At 37.1% G+C, this 21,922-nt stretch overlaps 1 protein-coding gene across 1 annotated transcript in view; it reads left to right on the forward strand.

Annotated features, from left to right (window-relative positions):
* The first annotated feature begins 1,827 nt into the window (after nucleotides 1-1,827).
* LOC110832509 (putative tyramine receptor 2) overlaps nucleotides 1,828-21,922 on the forward strand; it is a 272,216-nt gene continuing 252,121 nt past the window's right edge. Inside the window, exon 1 of the mRNA XM_087347831.1 lies at nucleotides 1,828-8,209. Coding sequence (XP_087203957.1) covers nucleotides 1,828-3,273 — 1,446 coding nt within the window. The 3' untranslated portion in view covers nucleotides 3,274-8,209. The remainder of the gene's footprint in view (nucleotides 8,210-21,922) is intronic.

The raw sequence follows: 21,922 nt of genomic DNA on the forward strand, positions 1-21,922 counted from the left end.
GAAATATGCGTTTCATGCTTTCGCTGTGTGGCAATGGTTCAGCTACATATTTTTGCAAACGACTTTTTTTTACTACTGTAGCAGAGTCCTTCAGATGATAAAAGCCACTCAACCACATTTCTTTATAATTTACACGCCATTCATTTCTGAACATTCGATTTAAATAAAACCCTACACCAAAATAATATTCCGGCCGCCTTGACTGAAAGCTATGGATCTATTTGTATTTGCACATTATCACCAAAACGTTGCGCTGCTGTTTATATTCCGGCAACTTTAAAACATCGGACAGTACAAAAGATATTTCGGCAGGTATTAAGTTATACGCATATTTATATATATATATATATATATATATATATATATATAGGCGTATATTGTAGGTAGAAAGGGCAGGTGAAAGAGGGAAATATGATAAACGCATCTCATGTGGAACTAATAAATATTTTAATATTTATTTTTTGTTAAAATTAAATTATTTGGTTATTCCGTCAAATCACAATGTATTTAAAATAAGATAATTAAAATAATTAAAATATCATTCTGTGTTCCATATCGAATAATCGATTTACAATTGGAACAGTTACAACATGTTTCGGTTTTATTAAACCATCATCAGGTGTAAAATTATATTAAATTTAAAATTCAATTACAATTTTTTACAATTTTTCGTAGCGTAGTTTTTTGGAGGTCGTGTCCAGATATTTTCATATAATGGATCAACTTTATTGTTTAAAGTGATGCTTTTGATGTTTACATCGGTCAGAGATGAAATAGTAGACAACACAGTTGTGTCTGGAGGTGATCCAGAAGTATTACCGTATCCGATTATTTAATTGTTTTCTATATTCATCCATATTCATTAATGTTTCTTTGAATCATTTACTTCACAGACCGATGTAAACATCAAAAGCATCACTTTAAACAATAAAGTTGATCCATTATATGAAAATATCTGGACACGACCTCCAAAAAACTACGCTACGAAAAATTGTAAAAAATTGTAATTGAATTTTAAATTTAATATAATTTTACACCTGATGATGGTTTAATAAAACCAAAACATGTTGTAACTGTTCCAATTGTAAATCGATTATTCGATATGGAACACAGAATGATATTTTAATTATTTTAATTATCTTATTTTAAATACATTGTGATTTGACGGAATAACCAAATAATTTAATTTAATTTAATAAGTCACAATATGACGCAACTACACTATCTTATTTATTTTTGTGTTCTGATCATTTCAGGAAACCTGGATTTTCATCTTTCCCCCAGATATTGGTGGTGAATTACGTAACAGCTTCCTATTGTTGGTGGTGAAAACTAACAGCTTGGCAGTGTGTAACATCTGTGGGCACTTCCTACAGCCGTCAGAGAGATCGATGTTTTCTGCCAGCAAAACATCTTCACATCAGTCTTGGTCACTCGGCAGAGAAGAATTCTGCAGCCTCAGTGGTTTTACGCAGTGGGTTTAGCTGCAGTTTCTATTCAAAAGAGAAATAATCATACTTAACTCTCATATTAGAAATCCTGACTTATTTGAAATACGTTATCGAACATTACATCTAAAATGAGAGCCACTAAAACATGAATATTTATAAAACATGACGGCGTGTGCTAGAAAGTGTAAATTCAAACTATATCGAATGCATATTTTTAAAATCTGATTACAGCAGTTCACACGAAAGTATAAACTTAAAATTGAAATTCTTAATACAAAACAACTCAAAGGAACATTGTGGAAAAAAAACGAACTATTATTCATCGGAAAAGTGCAGATATACCTGGTGATATTTTGTTCTTTATGAGCAGGCACTGATGCACTCACATTCTTCTTCGTTCGGCGCTACAGTGTTCAAAATGTCACGGAACGAGGCAGATGATACAGCAAAGGACTGTTCGGTCCAGATGAAGTTCTACAACAGCAACTTAGGCATCACATTAGCCGTTCCAGAGTGGGAAGCTGCTACCACAGCGATTATCCTAACCCTGATAATAATTGTGACATTGGTAGGAAACGTCCTTGTCATTCTTAGCGTGTTCAGGCACAAACCACTACGAAACGCACAGAACTTCTTCCTAGTATCACTTGCAGTTGCAGATCTAACAGTCGCAGTATTTGTCCTACCGTTCAGTGTAATTTATCAGATTCTAGGACGCTGGGAATTCGGCATACACGTTTGTAAAATGTGGCTAACTTGTGATGTACTTTGTTGCACAGCTTCTATATTACATTTGTGTGCCATCGCATTGGACAGGTATTGGGCAATAACCGATCCGTTGAACTACTCACAGAAACGAACGGTCAAACGCGTTCTCATCATGATTGGAGGGGTATGGACGCTCTCTGCTTTGATCAGCTCACCTCCTGTCATTGGGTGGAACGACTGGGAGACAGTGCTGAGGAATGGTACTGTGTGCGAGCTCACCGTTGAACAGGGATATGTCGTGTACTCGTCACTAGGTTCGTTCTTCATACCCCTCTTTGTTATGACTGTTGTTTATGTTGAAATATTTGTAGCAGCAAAGAGGAGACTGAGACAAAGAGCGCGTGCATCAAGATTGAATGATGTTAAATGGAATCGGCACCAAAATGTGCCACGTGATCAAGATTCCGCTAGCAGTGATACAAACCAAAATGTTAATTGCCCAAGTCCTACATATGAAGACATCAGTGTTAGAAAATCGAAGAAAAATACATCAAAGAATGAGAGGAACTTTACAGGTGGATCTTTTAAAGAGAAAAATCTAAAGAAACATCCTCTTATGACAGAAGATTCTGTTATAAACAACGATGAAACTATTCCGTTAGGGTCTCCGTGTCCGAAAAATTTGAATATTTCTGGCGAAGAATCTCCCAATCTGCCATCCTGCAGGACAACAACCACAACCCTGGGATCACCTGAATCCACGCCTGCAACGCCCACTGTTGTGACCGGCACAGACGGCGTCCCGTTGTCTACTACCAGGAAATTCGCTCCGATGAACATATTCACCCACGTGAAACAACGGATATCATTGTCTAAAGAAAGGCGTGCTGCGAGGACTCTGGGGATTATCATGGGCGTGTTCGTGGTGTGCTGGCTGCCATTTTCCCTCATGTACGTCATTGTGCCATTTTGTGTTTCCTGTTGCCCGTCTGACAAGTTGAAACACTTCATGACATGGCTAGGTTACGTAAACTCTGCTCTGAACCCTCTCATATACACTATATTCAATATGGATTTTAGAAGAGCATTCAAGAAACTTCTTCATATAAAATAATAACAAAGCAACACAAGTAAAGATTTCGATCGTCTGCAGTAACCTAAAACTTCCAGCAGCATTATGAGTGTCTGTCTCGGGTTCTGACGGAAATTAGTCCTTCATAACTGTGTTCAGCAAGATGTGTCGCCTCCGGCGACGAATTAACACCATGTTAGGCTAACTGTATTCTTCTACTACCATCGCAAATGACAATGACAAATTAATGTGATTATTTTGCAGTATTTCATGTCGGTTTACTTAGGAAATTTCAAAGATGAAAGATTTCTTCCTGTCATGATTACAGTTTTAAGAAAAAACCTCATAAGCTATGCACACTAAGTCGGAGAAATCGATTTATAAACGTGTCTCTATATAATTTTGTCATTTAAATTAGTTTTACAATATATTTGTCCTCTCAGACGTAGATCTTTCAATTTTTCCAACATTCATTATTCATTTTCAGATCGTTAAAACGAGAGGGGATATAAGCAGTCTGACGTATGAACTATTTTAGTCATATGGAAAGTCAGTGTGGAAGAGTTTATTTAATATGATCACGTGTCTGATTTGTAGGTCTAAATTCTTTAAGTTGCTGTTATAAAGTGTCAGAATGGTCTGCTTAGTAATGCTTATGAAATTATTAATAAATTAAAACTATGACAGTTCAATACCACCAACACAGCGATGTTTGTCCTCTAGGTTGTAACGTCGTGTGGACTTAAGTTGGTAACATCTGTCCGGAAGATCGTACTGTCTCAAAATTCAGGACTGCCGCTCCGAAATCGAGGCAGTGTCAAGGCTGCAACCCTGAAAATGGAGGCAGTATTTTCCTCAGAATCGCTCGTATCTACCTACAGGTCCACACGACGTTGAAACCTAGACGATCAAAATCGACATCTTTACCTCAGCGGGAGCCTTAGATTTCAAATAGCTGTATCGTTTTATGTATTTTAAATATTTTACTTCTATAAAGAATGTTCAGTGGTCTAGCGGTTAGAACGCTGACCTTGTAATCCTGGGGTCTCGGGTTCGATTCCCGGCGGTGCCCGAATTTATAACTTGTGTTGAGCAAGGCCGTGGTCTAGGCAACACGGAGTTTTCCTCCGGGGGCTTCCCCGGTTTCTCTGTGGCATCCCAACAATTACTCCATTCACACACAGAAGAAGGCAATGGCAAACCACTTCTGGATCATCTGCCAAGAACGTATATGAACAGGTCCCAGTCCGAGAAAAGGATGGAAGGATCCTGTTCATATGGACCTGTCGTCAGACAGAACACTAAATAAATAAAAGAATGTTCGTGCTTCTGTATGAAATTGGAAATGAGGAACAACAGAAGGATGGATTTTAGTGCTCCTGGCTTCATTCGTCTGCTGCAAATTGGACATTTCACAATATAGAAAGTCCATATACGTCGAAATTGTTACTAAATCTAAATAATTATGCGGTTAGGCAACCCACGCTTTGACTAGTAACTCCTTGTACTAGCTGTCAACAGTAACGATGGGTCTGTTGTAGAACTGGCCTATACGAGATGAATGTTCCGTGCCAACCAGTTCTTTGTGTTAGCAGTCATTCACAACTTATTGGTACCGACGTGGACGTGCAGAACTGCCACATTGTACGCTGTGCATTGACCGACTAAGGGCCAACTGTTTGTGTTATTGAAAAAAGCCTCTGTAAAAACATTGTTTTAGAGTGCAAACAGAAATTGAGGCAATGAATAAGTCACAAGGCGAAGAAAAATAACACCTTCTGTAGAACAGGATAAAGACCGATGTTTTCAAGTAAGAGTGTATAACGTCTCTTCTGCGGGACTGCATAACAAAAAGGAAAATCGAGTGCATTGAACATTCGCTCTGTATAAACAGAGGCCTCGGTTTTTGTGACAGGAGCCAGTTTTTAGGAAGAGTAGTCGTGAAGTCTTCAGAACCCTTTCCCGAAGATGGGCCTTGGCTTAACGCTCAGAATATCACATGACGGTAGAACCTATTTATAAGACCACCGTTCCGATAGTGCACAAGGGACGAGGTCATTTCAATGGAGTAAAGTAAAGTTTGTCCCGCTACGTGCCGTAAACTAAAATATCAGTGGGAGATATTCAGTTACTACTTTTTATGCAAATGGTAAGTTTTGTATACAAATATCCATATATGCAATAGATTGTAGACTAAAATGTCACACGCCTGATTCATTTATTATTTTTAAATACAATGTATATGATGAAGAATTGACTGATTTTAACTACAAATTATTATTTAAACCGAATATTCTTATTAAATTCATAGTTATTACATACATTCAATAAAATATTTTGTACTAATATTAACTTATTTCTTCTGCAACAACTGAAATAGCGTTATATTAACAAATAGTAACATTTGATACGAATAAATATAGAGAAAATGTAGGTAAATAGTCCCATGAGAGCCCTTACACGTAATGTATGACTTAAGATCATTATGATACGTTGTTTTGGGTTGTGTCGTCGCGTAGACTCCCAAGTAGATGCTTGCTAGTCTACAACCCAGAGGAAAAATACTGTCGTATTCATCGCCGAGAGAACGAAGAACATTTATTTGTATGAATGACTGAAAAACATTTTCTTTTACGCCACATCGATTTTTAAAGACACGCATGGCTTTCGTAAATTAGACCCGGTAGCCTGTAATAAATCAGCTGGCATTTGAGCTACGATTAAGGGTAGAATGTAGCTCTGTAATCGTACTTTGTTGTTTCCACTCCGCTGACCTTAACCCATGGCATTTTAATTCGACTAGTTGCATAAGGTTGACTGTAGATTTGTACAGGTGTTAAGTACATGGTGTCAGTCAACTCATGAATAATCCAGGCTCATTAATTTAATATTCATACTCTTTACTGATGTAACTAGAGAGATGTTCACGGTAAATAACCTTCTTTGGAACTCTGTGGATAGTGAATCAAAATGCTAAGTTCCATCACCTACAAACTGACCATTGAGCAGAATCCAGGAGCAAATACACACTCAATCACCTCTGCATTGAAATCTGACGTTCAATACCGTAATATCAAGAGCTTCTATCCTGAGTCAATTTAGAATTCAATCTACACCCTAATACTTTAAATTTCATTTTAATATTATCCTTCACGTTAACTTGACTTCAGTAACTTCACTCTCACACCCACGAAAAGCTACAGACCGCAAATGTTAAGTGGGCCTCAGAACTGGTTGAATGTGGCGTCGAAGGGAAAAATAATTTCCACAGTGGAGAAACGATCCACAGTCCTCTAGGCTTAAAACTATTTTTTCTTTAGGAAAGACCCTGTGCCACACAGTTAATTAATAAACAAAGCTACAGTGACTTTATCGAAATAAATGTGAAAGTCATTAATTTATTTTTAAAGTTGAGATTTCATGATTAGAAATTATGAAATTAAATGAAATGTTCTGTGATTTATTATTAAAAATAATTCTAAACAGGAAAGAAGGACTTTGTTGTGCTTCCAAACCAGACTTCGAGCTACATTACTACAAATGCTTCCCGCTGGTGCTGGAAATAAAATATTTTGTGGACAGTAAAATCCCAGAGATTGTGGTATAAAATTCCTGAGTCTATTTCTAGCTTCCACAACATCCGTTATCACTTGTTTCCACAGTAATACGGCTCAGAGGGACACGGGGGGGGGGGGTGCTCGCTTCTTATCCTGTAGAAGGTCTAACCTCGCTTTCTGATCCATAAAAATACCATGAAAGAGATGTATCATTTTATGGGCCAAAACTCCCGTTATGAACCCAACACTCCATTACACAAATTCAAGACTTGCGCATAAAGGTCCAACGGTGCGTTAAACACAAGAATTGCTCAACTAATAAAATGAATTATTTTTGGGCGATCAGTCGCATCAGAATAGCTTTTCGGAGACTGTCTCAGTCCCAATAATCAGGGCTGTCAAATATTTCATATTCAAATAATTACGCTTCACCAGAAACTAACTAGGGGTCAGTGTCGCCTGTAAAAGTTTTACCTGTGTGATCAGATGAAGAATCATCAAGTTAGCCTCTTTTGAGTTGATAAAAGGAAAAATCCCAAAGAAACATTTATTCATACATTGTATTGTATAATGTGGAACCTAACAGATAGTCTTTTTTACTGAAGAATTTCGTTGTGTAGTAAACGACAGCTATTTGTATTTACTACGTAATTACAAATAAAATAAATTATCTTATTAAGGCAACATGTTTCGGTAATTTAAAACACCATCTTCAGGCCCACTAATGCAACATTTATTTCCATGCACTGTAAGTTATGTACGGTGTTGACTAAATCGACTGTTAAGGGTGGAATCATTTTGTACACGCAGTTATTACAGTAGATGTAAATAGTTAAAACCGATCGACGAACATAGGGATGTTATTTACAGAGTAACCTACGTTTGTTCCTTGTTATATGAGTATACGACATAATCTCCCAGAGTGATTCGTTGGTGGGCTAAAATTTATCGGTAATTTTCTTGAATTGTTGAATTATTGACGTGTATTTAACTGTACTGTGCTGTATAAAATTTGCATGTATCCCTTTAATTAGCTTATCACATCTAAAAACTAAGTTATCTAAGGACTAGTACTATATTAATTCTGTATTTCACTTCCTAAAACTAACTTTAACTAGCCTGTCTACCAGAATATGAAATGCATTTGGCCTGACGTATCGCGAGTTGCTGTGACGAAGGAGACAAAAGCTACCAACGCTCATTCGCCAACTTACAGCGTACGAAACTGTTGCATATAGCAGGTAAGGCTGGAGGTAACTCTCCCCACTTAACATTTCTCGTTCCACGTCAGAGCAGTACTCACTGTCTGGCTGTGACGTAGGGTTGCTTGTCGATGTTGGTCTTCTGAGATATAAAGCCACGCGCACTTGTACCAACTTTTCGGAAGAACAATTTCTACGCCTGCATGAGCGAAGATAGAGGTAGGAAACTTATATTTATCAAAAGTTGGTATATAACCTACAAGTCCACAGGGCTTACAACGGAGAAAACTAACATCGACATCATTGCCACCATGAAAACCTCAAATCTCATATTGATGTTATTGTTTTTCAAGAACAAATAGTTGTTCTGTTGTGTCAGCCCGCACAGGAAAGGAACTATTGATCTTCAGACCAGGTCTCAGCACATCAATAACTCAAAATCGTAAAGTGTTCGGGAGGTCTGGGGTTCGAATATGAGACCGGAGACAGTCTATTGAGTATAAACAAAGTTTTACTTTTTCCACATTCCATGGAGTTAAGTGTGGTAAGAAAACCTTAAAGTCGGCCATGATCTCTTCATACTGTTTACTGTTCGAGTCATGATTCATTCTATTTTTCTATGCTGCATTGCAAATGAATCTGAATAAGCAATAGACTAATCAGTTAAGAACTAATACGAAAGGAAAAGATGCCACTAAGTCTACAAGTTTGTATCCGTGCTGACTGTTGGAACATTATTCGTTGGCCAGTTGGCCATACTTACTAGACTGACGTGCCATCTTTTCTGTAGTTCACAGGCGTCACGTTTCGTTTTGACTGGCAGAAAGTTGCGTTTACCTGTAACGAAGGCATGTGAAATTGTGCGGCCATGTTTCTGGAAGTTCTATAAAAGTCTTTGCATGTCCACGATGGTTGATAATTGTCTAACGAGTGTAAATAATCGCAGTATTAGTGCAAATATGTGTTTTAACATTAAGTGAAGTGTACCTGACAGAGAAACGTTCAGTTTTAAGTGCTTCAAAATGTTGTGTGTTCGCAACTGCAGTACTGTCGATCTAGTTTCATCTCGTGTTACTCAACGTGAGTATTTCAAATGCTTTCAGTTGTTTCAAGCTGCAATTTAGATTGACTTTTTTAAACAATTATGAGAGCTTCTTTTGTAACGAGATTTAATTTTAAGGAGCAGATATCAAATCCTATTTAAATACGTGAATCTGAATCATACGAAATTGCTACTCAGGTCTGTTAACAGATCAGCGAAGAATTAAGATAAAACGGGAAAAGTCATTTGCCACAATGCGTTGATACTGATAGTAGCAGGGCTGTAGTCGAGAAGGGGCGGTTCAGGGTGGTGACCAATATTATTTTGAGTTTTGGAACTTCTAGAGAAAGAGATGTCAAACAGCGTAGCGTTATGGCAAGAAGTGAGTGGGGAAGGGGATGGAGTATAACCGCACATTCTTTTCCAAATATTTAGGCCTATATAGAGTACGCCTCTATAGAAATGTATAAAACAATATGCATTATTAAAAGTCTGACAAAAGACGAACCTATTTGCTGCAATATTTGAAACGGACTATTTCATTTCAATAACAAAATAATATTTGAAAGCAGTTTTTGACAGATTTTAAAAATTGCTATTAATATGTGTTATGTACGGTGTAAAAATAAATTGCAGCTTGTTACAATTCCAACATATAAATTTTAGATGAACAACCTCATATCATGATTCACATCCATTTTTTAAACCTGAATTTGCGCCCCACCTCTTTAATTTTTTAGGATTACGTGCCTATGTTGTCCACTTCAAAAACACTGTAGAGCAGTAATACAACAAAGCCGTGTTCTACAGCCACCGGAATCTCAATTTATGACTGTTTACAAGCAACGATATCCGGGCCTCTGAGTCAGCAAAAGACAAAGATAGAACCAGGATTTACGAAATAGTACAATTCTGTCGGATGAGTTCTAGAATGCTTGTGTTCGAAAACGTACACATTTACAGTATCCCAGTGTTTCTACGTGTTGTCTGTGTTGCATCTGCGTTCTGCTACCAGGGAGTTGGTTCCTGCGCATGACTTACCCACACGTTGTTTACTGCATCACATAACATGGGGAACGCCCATAGATTCATAATACGATGATTAGTTGTGTTACGTTAGGAAGTTTTGCCTTAAGACTGGGAACTTAAAAAAATGAGTGACGACTTAAAGGATTAATTCCGCTTTAAATATTTTATATTATAAATGATTTTAAGAGATTCCTAAAATGCTTGATCTTAAGTGGTTTGGCCAGAGTTTGCAGACGTTCTGTGATTTAATGTCGCACTGTAAAACCGTGGATATTGAAAGCGCGTATGATAAGATTCAGGTGTACAAGAATTTGCTCTATGTAATTGTAATTTCCTTGCGTTGTGTATAGAAGTAACAAATTGTCTGTTGATGTAACGAGTATCGTTTGGTCGATAAGCGACTAGGCTTACATGTGCTCTCGTAAATAAAAATTGATTTTTTACTGGCTTATAAAATATACGGGAAGAAAATAGTTTTATACTGGATAATAACAAGAGTTTCTGGAATGTATTTGTCTTCAGAGTTCAACATGAACCTGATTTTATATGCTGTCGTTCAAGGTTTACAGTTCGCCTAACTTCTGTGGGTGTTCCGTAGAATAATAAATGGACATGTCTTATCGGTTGAGTCGCGGTGATGTTTCTTGCCGATGAGATGAAGCGTCAAGAAATATGGCAGCTTAGAACGGTGTGGATTTACATATTATCTTTATCCCAGTTTCAATTCCCGATGAAAAAGCTGAAAGAACTGAATAAATAAGTTCTGGATTCGTTCTTCAAAGACTGCCACGTTTTGGAGCATGGCCTAGATTTGAAAATACTTATCTGTGTGTTGTATATATACATAAATGCAGTTTTTTTTCCTGTACAGCTGTGGCAATTCAAATATCAACAGAAGGCAAGGAAACAAAAGGATTTTCTGAATGAGACACGTTTTATTTTGTTTTTATTTATCTTGAAGAATGGCCAGACTATATTTAGAGGACGAAAGTTATTGTTACGTGAAGGTTTTAAGGCAGGAAGGCGCTTCGTGTTTTGATTGTATGAGCGTACAGACTAACGACTAGCGCCCGCTGTCAAGACAGTTTTGTTCATCTATTTGCGAATAACAGTGCCACAATGACGTGTTTCGACGGTTTTGCGTCATTCTTTGGCAATTCCAGGCGTTTAATACATAAGCAAGAAGCTACGTCAATGTGTTTAACGCTGAGAAGACTTTAAATAGGTTCCGTAACTGAAGAATACTTTTGAGAGAATTAATGTGTATCACGCGTGGGGAAAGACGTTAGAATCTAAAGCAGTGGACACAAAGCCACAAGGCCGAAAATCCTTCAAAAGTTTACCATGACAATGGATGTAACAACACGCACATTTCATAAATATTATTCTACAAGGCCCAAAATTACTTAACAGCAAATGATCAACAACCTAATATGTTACCGCACTACCAACCAGAATCTCCTTATGCAGATGGATGACATGAGTGTGAAACTAGGTATTTCTCATTCTTAAAAATAATTAAAAAAAATATTTTGCCGAGGAAAATATTTGGACCCAAGAGGGCTGAGGTTGGAGACAACTGAACAATAAGGGATGTAATTTAGTATTAGGGCGGCCAAATCAAAGGCGATGAGGTGAAGACATTTAGGAAACATGCAGACGTAAGAAACACACACAAAATTTTAGTTGGAAAACCGGAAGGTTTGAGGCAGTTTGGGATAACTAGGATTAAATGGGGAAATAATATTAAAACTGACTTTGTGTACTCGCGACGAGAGGCTGATAATAGGGAACACTGTATTTAAGTTTCAAATTTGAAACTAAACGCAGTGATATTTTTGACCAGTTAAATGACTGTAAAGGTGCCAAAATGACAATAAATGTTTTGCCGTAGAATTACAAGCGTATAATTCGGAGACTTCAACGAAATATTTATACGTACGAACCCAAAGTTTGAAACAAATTTTAGCCTGACCTCAAATAAAGTCCGTAAACAAACTATGACCTTGATGTAATATATCATTACAACAGGATGAAATTTCTACACACGACATACGGACTTGTAAGTAATAACACAAATTAGGAGACTGACAGAAACTTAATTAGTTAAGACGGTGTTTGTTGGTCCTGCAACCCATTCATCTACTATCCGATGAAGAAATGCCACTCCGTGACGTCACAGACGAGGCTATGATCCTATTACAGCGTCATTGAATAGTCGTACAGACCAAACGCACTATTGTGCTGCTGAGAACACAATAGACAGAGCGTGGAAGGAGATGTTGATGTAAAAGCCGGAGAGAGAAAAGGACAGGAAGAGAAGAAGGTGGAAACGGATAAAATTATGGGATAATCGAGGAAGACAAGAGAAAGAAAATGACGATGAGAGGAGAACAGGAAACACAAGAAACATGGAAACGCAGATATTATAATGTATTCTTATTTTAGAAAACAGTTACTGTGACTAATGATTACTGCAGTTTGAAAGGGATGGACTATGCTACATTTACGCTCTGTGTTGTACACTTATGTCTATTGGGTCTACAAGAGAGAGAAGTTTTTCGCCAGCATCATATTGGATATAACCTATATACAAGTTTAAATCTTACTTTGACAGCCGTTCATAAATTACACCAAATGGAAACAGCAAACTCCCTGATTCATATCTGAAACATATTAAAACATTAGCTTGTCACTTTATATAAAGCGTGTTCAATACAGAAGCTTGAAAAATGGATTTTCAGTTGCTCTATTCCCGCACTGTAACTGTGCAGTGTTATTTGTCTTCGTCCGACAGAATCATTAACAGCAGCTGATGTGGACAACATCGTACTGTATAATGGACTCTCAAATTAACGCAGACTTGGTTACTTGTGTGAGGAACAGCGGGAGACATTTGGTTGAACCTGCGAGACTGTTCGGTCTTAGTGCAGTAACAACGGGTGAGATCTGTCTGCGTTTGCGAAGGTCATTATGTTGGCAGGTGGATTCGAAGATGGCCGTCTTCTGGGATGTAGTCCGGTAGAAATTTGCTAATGTTTCGGAGGTGAGTCATCTTAACTAACTCTGCGTTTTCCTGCAGTGTATTTGTGGGTTTCAGATGTAAACACTGATTATTTCTCTGAATAGAATTCACCATTTTATGTTGTATCTGTGCTACAGACTGAGTTCTTAATATATTTAGATGGGCTTCGGGCTTAAAATGGTTAAGGACGCTTCACAGACGAATTCTGTGGAAGGAAGAGGGTTTTTTTAATACACTGTTCCAGCTCGTTTGGCTAAAATAAACAGAATGAAACAACAGAAGTACACAGGTCATCCGGTTTTACAACCAAGTTTTGAACCAGTGATTTAATAAATGCAAAACAGTACCATTATTAATTATAAAATATTTCTCCGTTTTTAAACTGGTGTGATTCCTTGAGTTGTTTCATTAATTTGAATGAAAATATAGGTTATTCAATAAACGTATTCTCGATTGGTTTGGTTAGTTTCCACATATAAAATGCTTGAACCGGAATTCAGTGTGATAGAATCTACGTTGCCAACTCTTCTCAAGAGTTTGGTGAAAGATCAAGTCTCTCTGTGAATTTTATCTTATTTCTTGAGAATTTAATCACTGATCCGCGTTCAAGTTTTGCTGAGTTCCGCTACGAACACAAGATAAGCAACTGATTTGCCAGAGGGTGGGTGCATACGCGAAACTTTCTGCTACTTGTCATAACACACGCTTTCCGATCCTCGCTTTCGTCCTCAGATGGATACCTAATTGAATGACCGTCGTATTTCAGTGGCACTTTTCAAATTAAGTTACATTTGCTACAAATTTTGAGGCAAAACTCTGAGGAAGTTTACTTCGTCTCCATCGACGATCCAAATGCAGTACGTCTCTAGGGACGTGCACGTGCTTGGGTAGGGTGTCACGACGTGAAATTGAAAGCCTCAGGGGCAATAATAAGTTTCGGTAGTCATGACGTCATTGTGTAATAAAACTGGCATCAAGAAGTAGGAGTATTTGAACGTTGCAAGGATCACCTGACGTTACTCGCTGTTAACATTCTGAAAAATTTACGGATTTTATGCAAATATTATGGCGTTTCATTTTTCTGTTTTTGATTTGTAGACTATTGTTTTGAAATAAAAGTTACAGGTAAATAAATAAATATTTTGTAAGCCGACGATATTTTCATAAACGAGACATCCAGTTCTCCATTTACAAACAAAGTAAATAATAAACTAAGTACATGGGAAGCTGATAGTTTCTCAGGTGCTAAAGATATTCATCGCCATCTTTTCTGTACGAATGTTAATTACATTACAAAGTTCCCGCTACTGGAGACAGTTAAATTCATGTACGATTTGAGGTTCTCACGGCGGTAAGGATGACGATGTTCTGGCTTGTGACGCTAACTTCAGAACTGAAAATGGAGGAGATTTGATTTTCCAAAATGCTGGTATCTAAATACAAATCTACACGGAATCAAAACCCAGAACATCGTCAGTTGAATTTGGTATACACCCTCACATTTTTTTAGATTAGTTTTTATATTACTTTCACATGTAGGCTTAGATATTCCAAATTGTTTGTTTCCCTAAGTTTTTCCGAATAAAATGTATGCATATTTCATCTCCCCAATCATGACATATATTCCGCCCTTGTTTCTTCATTGATCTGTTCTTTGTAAAAATGTTTGGTGGTGTTTTTGTTTCGCAATTTTCTTCGACATTCGTCAGCATTGTGTTCTCAAACACACACGGTCTGTGTTCGTAAAAGGAGACAAAGTAATTTATAAACACTTATATTACTTATATTTCTGGTAGTTAATTTACTGTACAGCCTAAGACACAAAAGTCAGCAGAATATATTATTTTATACTTCCAGCATCCCTGTTCAAAGGTGACTTAAAATTATGTAAACATCATCGTTTGTTATCACTGCCTACATACACGGTTCCACTTCATCACATTGGCATTAATTTATTGGAAATTTTCTCAAGCTGCCAATACTGAGGTGCCCCATTCGAAACATGATCATTACGCAGACTATCTGAATGTTTTCGTGATATTCCTCAGTACTTATATCGAAGAACTTTATAATTCTTTGCAATATTCCAGAGTCCAGTTCTTGCAAAATGAAACCGTCCTCATCTCCGCAATTGGAATACAATCTATGTATCTCCATACTGTGGCTTTATTACGAGGTAAATATTGAACACCTCTCACAGAAATGCGTTATGATTTTTTTTAATGAAATCTGACCTTCTTCATCTTCTACGTAGGAAGTAATATGCAAACTGACGCACTGTCTCCCAGAATAAACATGTTTGTACTTCGAAAACCACGCCGCTGCATTTAGGTAATTGTATCGGCCGTGAGGCGGAAAATGGAATTACAGTCTCCAACTTTGTCTGGAAAGATTTCACGGTCTCTTGACCTCAAAGTTGACCAGCTTTCAGTGTTTGTGGCAAGGGGATTATTTTTTTCTTAAGTGAAGACGTACAAAGCAATCTTACTGTTTACCTTAATGTGACTCAGGTCGCCTCGTACAGTTCCGTGTTGCAGGAATTTCTATTCAGCTGCTGCGTCTGCAGTTAAAAGATCAAGTCGTCGAGGTACCCGGGAAGATACGGCTTCTGCCTTCCCTTGTTTGCATCTCTGTAGAGAGGTTAATAAAACTTAAAATTTCCAAAACAATATTTGAAGTATTTTGACAGTAAAGTTCATAAGTGTAGACTTACGAAAACCTTAATTCAACTTGAATTACAAATACAGGATATTTCATTTCCTTTGTAAATTTGTTCTGTTACAATAAGCAAAACTTTTCAAAATTTTCGTGTCAACATACACTTTATTTGTTACTATATATAAGGCAAAATATTCTAAGCAGGTAAATAAAACACGTAGTTTGTGTCATTCGTTTAGTAAAATGCATTATCTGAATGGTTTACATACAAAAAGTGTTCTATATACCATTTTAAATAAAACTATTTTTTTAAATTTCACATTCGCAACCAGCAGATATTTTAACAACATATGTATTGTTAGAAGTAAATACAGTATATCGAATGAAATAAAGACAAGAGACAGAATGATACCAAGATGAAACAAAGAGAGAAAATACGTACAAATTGTTCGGAACAAAAGACGACAGAAGAACACAGATGAAGGTAAATAGTTACGGATGTATGATCAGTTTAGTTAAAAACAGATGTTGTCCATAAATTTGCCGACGATGTGAAGGGCGTGCAATTATTCATTTATAACACGCACGAAAAACTTACATACTACAAAATTATTACAACAGTCTTTTCACATGTGATCATGGAAGCTCCATGAAGTTTCTTCTGTGTTATAAATAAATAATTTCACGCCTTCCAAATCGTCCGCTAATTTTTAAACACCCGGTATATGATCTCGAATTTTAATGAACCTTGATACAACAGGCTTGAGGAAAGATTCTTCCATGTAACGTTTTTATGTATTTATAAAGGCAGGGGGGATTTTATTTACATAACCAGTTCTCGCAACAGCGTACTATCTAAATTTGACGGGCAGCTTGAATCCAGATTTCATATTCAGGGGGTTGCCATCTTTTGTGCTCCGTCAAGGGGTGGAGAGAGGAAGAGAAGACAGACATGAACCTCTCCACTACAGAATAGTAGTAACAACATAAATATTTATGCCTAAATAGAATAAGTATGTAAAACACTTCAAGTAATTTCAAACATAATTTACATGGTCACAATTTATTTTCATTTTCATACTCTGTTCGAACTCGCTACGCAGTTAGTAACACAAAATTTAAATGAAACATATGCATTTCACCGTGATTAGCAACTCCCTTTTTGAAAAACTTTCTGTATATTGTGAATATTTAAAAAAATATAATGGCATGCATTTTACTGATTGTTAGTAACTTCGAAACAATATCTGCCTTAAATAAATGTCACTGTCAAGTTTATCCGTCAGCCAGTTACAAAATAGTTGTTTCACGAAAGAGATACGTAGCCTTTCCGCAAATAAGGCTAGGCATTTGGAGAGGTCTCTGACCACCGCTAATTTTAATCCAAAAGAGAAAAGGGATGATGGATTTAAAAGCTCCTCGGCAAATTAGGAGAACTATGATGAGACACGCTTGCAGAGACAGAATGTTTGTGTGTCAAAGCAAGTCTATTGGCCTGCGGGTTTCCTTCAATTACGTTCGAAAATACGAAGCGAGGGGAAATTCGAAGCATCAGCAAAAGCTAATGACTCGCTTTGTCACAGATTTCCGTTCCAATTTAAGGCCTGAAATCCGGGACCAATTAGAAGGAACATACAGAAATCAAAACCGTCGTAAAGAGGAAGTATGCCACGTTATGTTTTATAATCTTTATCGAGTTCTTTATTCAGTTGTGATGAGCCATCCCAGCTTCGTAATACGAAGAATGTTATTTAAACATCCAACCCAAACTATTTTCAATGTTTCTGTTTGTTTTACTCTAATCCCTGGAGCCGCTTTTTAAATGGGTTCTGTAGCTCAGTGTTGCGATTAGTACACGCTTTCTATCAGAACCGATCGTGACCATCAGCTTTGAAGTCGAAATAAATTACACTTTTTGTCAAACACAAACTTCGCCAGTTGACATATTAGTATGTGCATTGACTGTTTCATTTGCAGATAACAAATCAACGTCTGATTTTCGGAGCAGGTCCTAAGAGAAATTCATATTTTGATTTGTATCTATTCCAATACTCGACTAATTTTTACAAATAATCTACAAAGTTACGATACAATGTTGAAGAAGTTAGTTAACTGAATGGCTCTGTATGTAACAAGAAATCTCATTAAACCACCTGTGAAGTTTTATGAGATCGTCAGTGGCGATGTGTGATTTTATATTTCCCATGCAAATAATCACAGAAAGGAACGCTGTGTTTAAAAGAAGAAATGTTCAGATCGTAATAAGAGAAAATGGTATGTCGAACAGACGAAATGAGCAAAGCATAACAGAAAGAAATGGTAAAAAAAAAGACACTCAAACGGTGCGCTGAAGCGGAGAATGGAGGACTATTCCATATGCAAATTAAACGCAAATGTGCCCGTTGATTTATTCTGCAAAAAAAAAACGGTTTAAGAGGATTGTATAGACCTAGGCTGAATAACATTAAGCCGGCTTATTTAAAGCAAATAATCATTTCATATACCAACAACTTCTAATTATACTACTTATATTACATAAACAAATTCGTTTTGATTTCCATGCCGCCATCATCAGGGAAAAACCGACAACTAGTGTAATTAAAAGTTATTGGTATATGAAATGATTATATGCGTTTAAAACTAAACGATATGTTGATCTATAAGATTATTTAAAACAAACTTTATTCATAGTAGTATATTCATTATTAAGCATAATTAATAATAATTAATACCAATAGTGAACAGAATATATTGTCAGGATCACTAAATTCCTGGACTATGTCCAACGACTGTTTTTTTAAAAAAAACACTACGTTTCGGAAGCTGAATCTGCTTCCGTCCTCAAGTTTAAAAGGGATCCGATAGAAACAGCTAACCTCAGTTACTGGTCCAGCGAATTAATGAATAATTTTATAGTGGGTTCGTTGATTTTTTTAAATTTAAAAATGCAATTACATACTATAGCTCCAATTGAGTGCCCAATTTTACCGTGTGATTATATAAAAGTGGGGTGTGAACCTTTTCTTAACCCGTGCCGCAAATAAAATACGAAGCTTGTCACTGAAGAATTTTAATTCCTTATGCCCAGTGATTTTATTATTTTCCCGTTAAATGTTATTTAACTGATTCGATTAACATATAAACACCTCAAATTGCTAATTTTTTAATGTCATAACTACCTTCTGATGTTACCAGAGATACATTTTAATTCTCTGTGGAAAAATAAGACGTATTTTTAGCCCAAGACTAAATATAAAGAGCGTCATTAAACTTTGCCAGTCATGCCTGATTTAAATGTTGATAACAGTTCATTTAATTACTGGAATGATTTTAAATTCGAAGAAACAAATGCAGAATATTGCATTATATTTAAGTGCAGAAAATGTTTTGTAAGCGAATATCTCCATTTATAAAATCCTTGGTATTTGAGATATTAAGAACTTATGGAAAGACGTCTTGACGTTACGATATACTTGGTTAAGCTGGCGACAATTATGTATTAATGACTATAATATAGTGATTAATTTTTCCAATAATTTCCGATAAATTTTGCTTTTATTTGTCAGTTCCGACCTCAACGTTTTTCGTAATGTCGGCTTGTTATTAATGCCAGACATAAGTTCAAGCCCAGATTTTATAACTTGTATGTATGTCTGGCTTTAGTAGTTAGGTACTTGTAAAAACCAGTCGAAAAGCCACTTAAGCTATACAACATGGCTGTAATGCGGTTTTAAGTTCTGTGGAAAAACCTGCTTATTACTCGAAGGCCTGCCACCATACCAAATATCAGGACGTTACGTGGAGCTAGTGGTGTTGTCACTTCAAACGATTCCACACCCGTCATATTGGTATTATTTATGATTACAACTGGAACGTATACAGGTTGGTTAAAATGTAGTAGCATCATGCTTATATCATGTTTAAGGAAAACCAGAAAATTAGTTTCAAATTTGTTGGGTGTTAGGTTTGCCACACAGACATTAGGAACCATACACTTATTTTTCCTTATACATTAAAGAAAGTGCTTGAAAAAATGCCTTCTGTGTCCCTAGTAAGTCCGAATTATACATTCTACACAATTTATTTCTGTTGAGTAGTGCGAAGTCTTCTCACAGAATCCATACCCCTTCAAGAGGTTACGAAGTATGAGTATTGTACCATCACTAAACATTATAAACATTTTCAGAAGTTTGTAATTTGTTTGCTGCAGTTTGTCGTGAAGTTTTAAAGTTATTTACTCCGGTGGTGTAGCCCGCATGTAATTTCAAGACAGAAGACCCAAGTCATTAGCCCTTGAAATTATACCACTTTACAGAACAATTGCGTTAACAACCCTTACGAGAAGAAAACCCACACAATTTACATATCAATCTGTTATAAGGCACCAACCAGACCCCTTCAATAATGAAGTCTACTGGAATTGAGTAAGAGTTAAATGTTCTTTTAAAATTCAGTATAGGACATTACCGACTCGACTATTCTTATGTAATTAGCAGGAATTTTAAGAAACTGTAATATTTAGATAAAATATGTTATGAGATTGTGGAAGTGGATTACTATGGATTAGGATAAGATTAGTGGCTGGCCTTGTAATCCTGGGGTCTCGGGTTCGATTCCCGGCGGTGCCCGAATTTATAACTTGTGTTGGGCAAGGCCGTGGTCTAGGCAACACGGAGTTTTCCTCCGGGGGCTTCCCCGGTTTCTCCGTGGTATCCCAACAATTACTCCATTCACACACAGAAGAAGGCAATGGCAAACCACTTCTGGATCATCTGCCAAGAACGTATATGAACAGGTCCCAGTCCGAGAAAAGGATGGAAGGATCCTGTTCATATGGACCTGTCGTCAGACAGAACACTAAAAAAATAAAAAAATAAAATAAAATAAAACTTTGAAAATCACAGGGGGAGGGCAACAATTTTATGTTAATTAGGCGACGATCCAGAATTTTCTGGTTTGTTGAACTTTTTTATACACAACACACGCACCTGAAGTCGTTCATTCCGTTATGCCTGGCGCTTTTATTGAACAGTGGTAACTATGCGTGCCTCCGGCTTACGTGATTAAGTATCTTAAGGAAGGTATGAATAATAAATTCTCCGCAGAACTTATTGTTTGTGGAAGGTCACAAGTGACGTAAAGTGTCTGCTAATGACTGAGTGTCATCAGTCTGCGGTACGGAACTGGGGAGTTTTGCAGCGTGACGTGAAGGTTAATAATTCGTAATGTTGACATGTGAGCCTGCAGTAACTGTAGGAATACTCAGAAATGAGTTATCGCTGATTAATCCAGGTAAAATGTGCCCTGTGCAGTAGCTAATCCAATCATGTTTTAGTCTTCCACATTGAATAAACAGAAGCGAAGCATCGGCACTGTTGCCTGTTTAATGGAAGATTTTTATACGATCCTCAATCCAATATGGAAAATGAATACTGGAAAAGGAAACAAATAATATTTTTAGTTTTACTTACGTACTTGTTACCAGATATGAGCCGGGATAGCTCAGTCAGTATAGTGACTAGCTACGGGCTGGACGACCGGGGTTCGATCCCCGACGGGGGCAGAGGATTTTTCCTCTAGCCTCTGCGTCCAGACCGGCTCTGGGGCCCACCCAGCCTCCTCTACAATGGGTACCGAGGTCCTTTCCCGGGGGTAAAGCCGGCCGGGGCGTGATGCTGACCACTCACCCCCACCTAGTGCCGGGGTCAAGGAAGAGAGGAGCTATACCTCCTCTCACCTCAAACGCCTACATGGCGTATAGTGGGACAAACTTTACTTTACTTGTTACCAGATATTATTAATGTGATCAAATCAAGGATAATATTAGAAACGCAACAAAGCACGCTCGGAAGAACTGCGAAGTGAATATAGAATTTTAGTCAGGAAATATGAAGGGAAGATAATTACCACATGGGATTGGGATAAAGATGGAGGTTGTTGATTGGATTCAGAAGGCCCAGAATAGGGATGAGCGAGCTCTTGTGACCATGGTATAATGCACCTTTGGTTTCCTTAGCAGGTCGATATATTCTTGTCTAGCTAGGCGACTGATAGCTTCTAAATTAGAACTTCACTTCATGTTGTAGTGCTCAAAGAACTGGGTGAAAGGAAATGAATATCTCATTAATAGTGTAAGCGTAGAGATTTTTGAGATATGAATATTTATATAGTAGTCACA

This window comes from Zootermopsis nevadensis, unplaced genomic scaffold, assembly GCF_977971745.1.
Source record: "Zootermopsis nevadensis isolate Lab colony 2312 unplaced genomic scaffold, Znev_1.0 Znev_ptg000001l, whole genome shotgun sequence".
Taxonomy (NCBI): Eukaryota; Metazoa; Arthropoda; class Insecta; order Blattodea; family Termopsidae; genus Zootermopsis; species Zootermopsis nevadensis.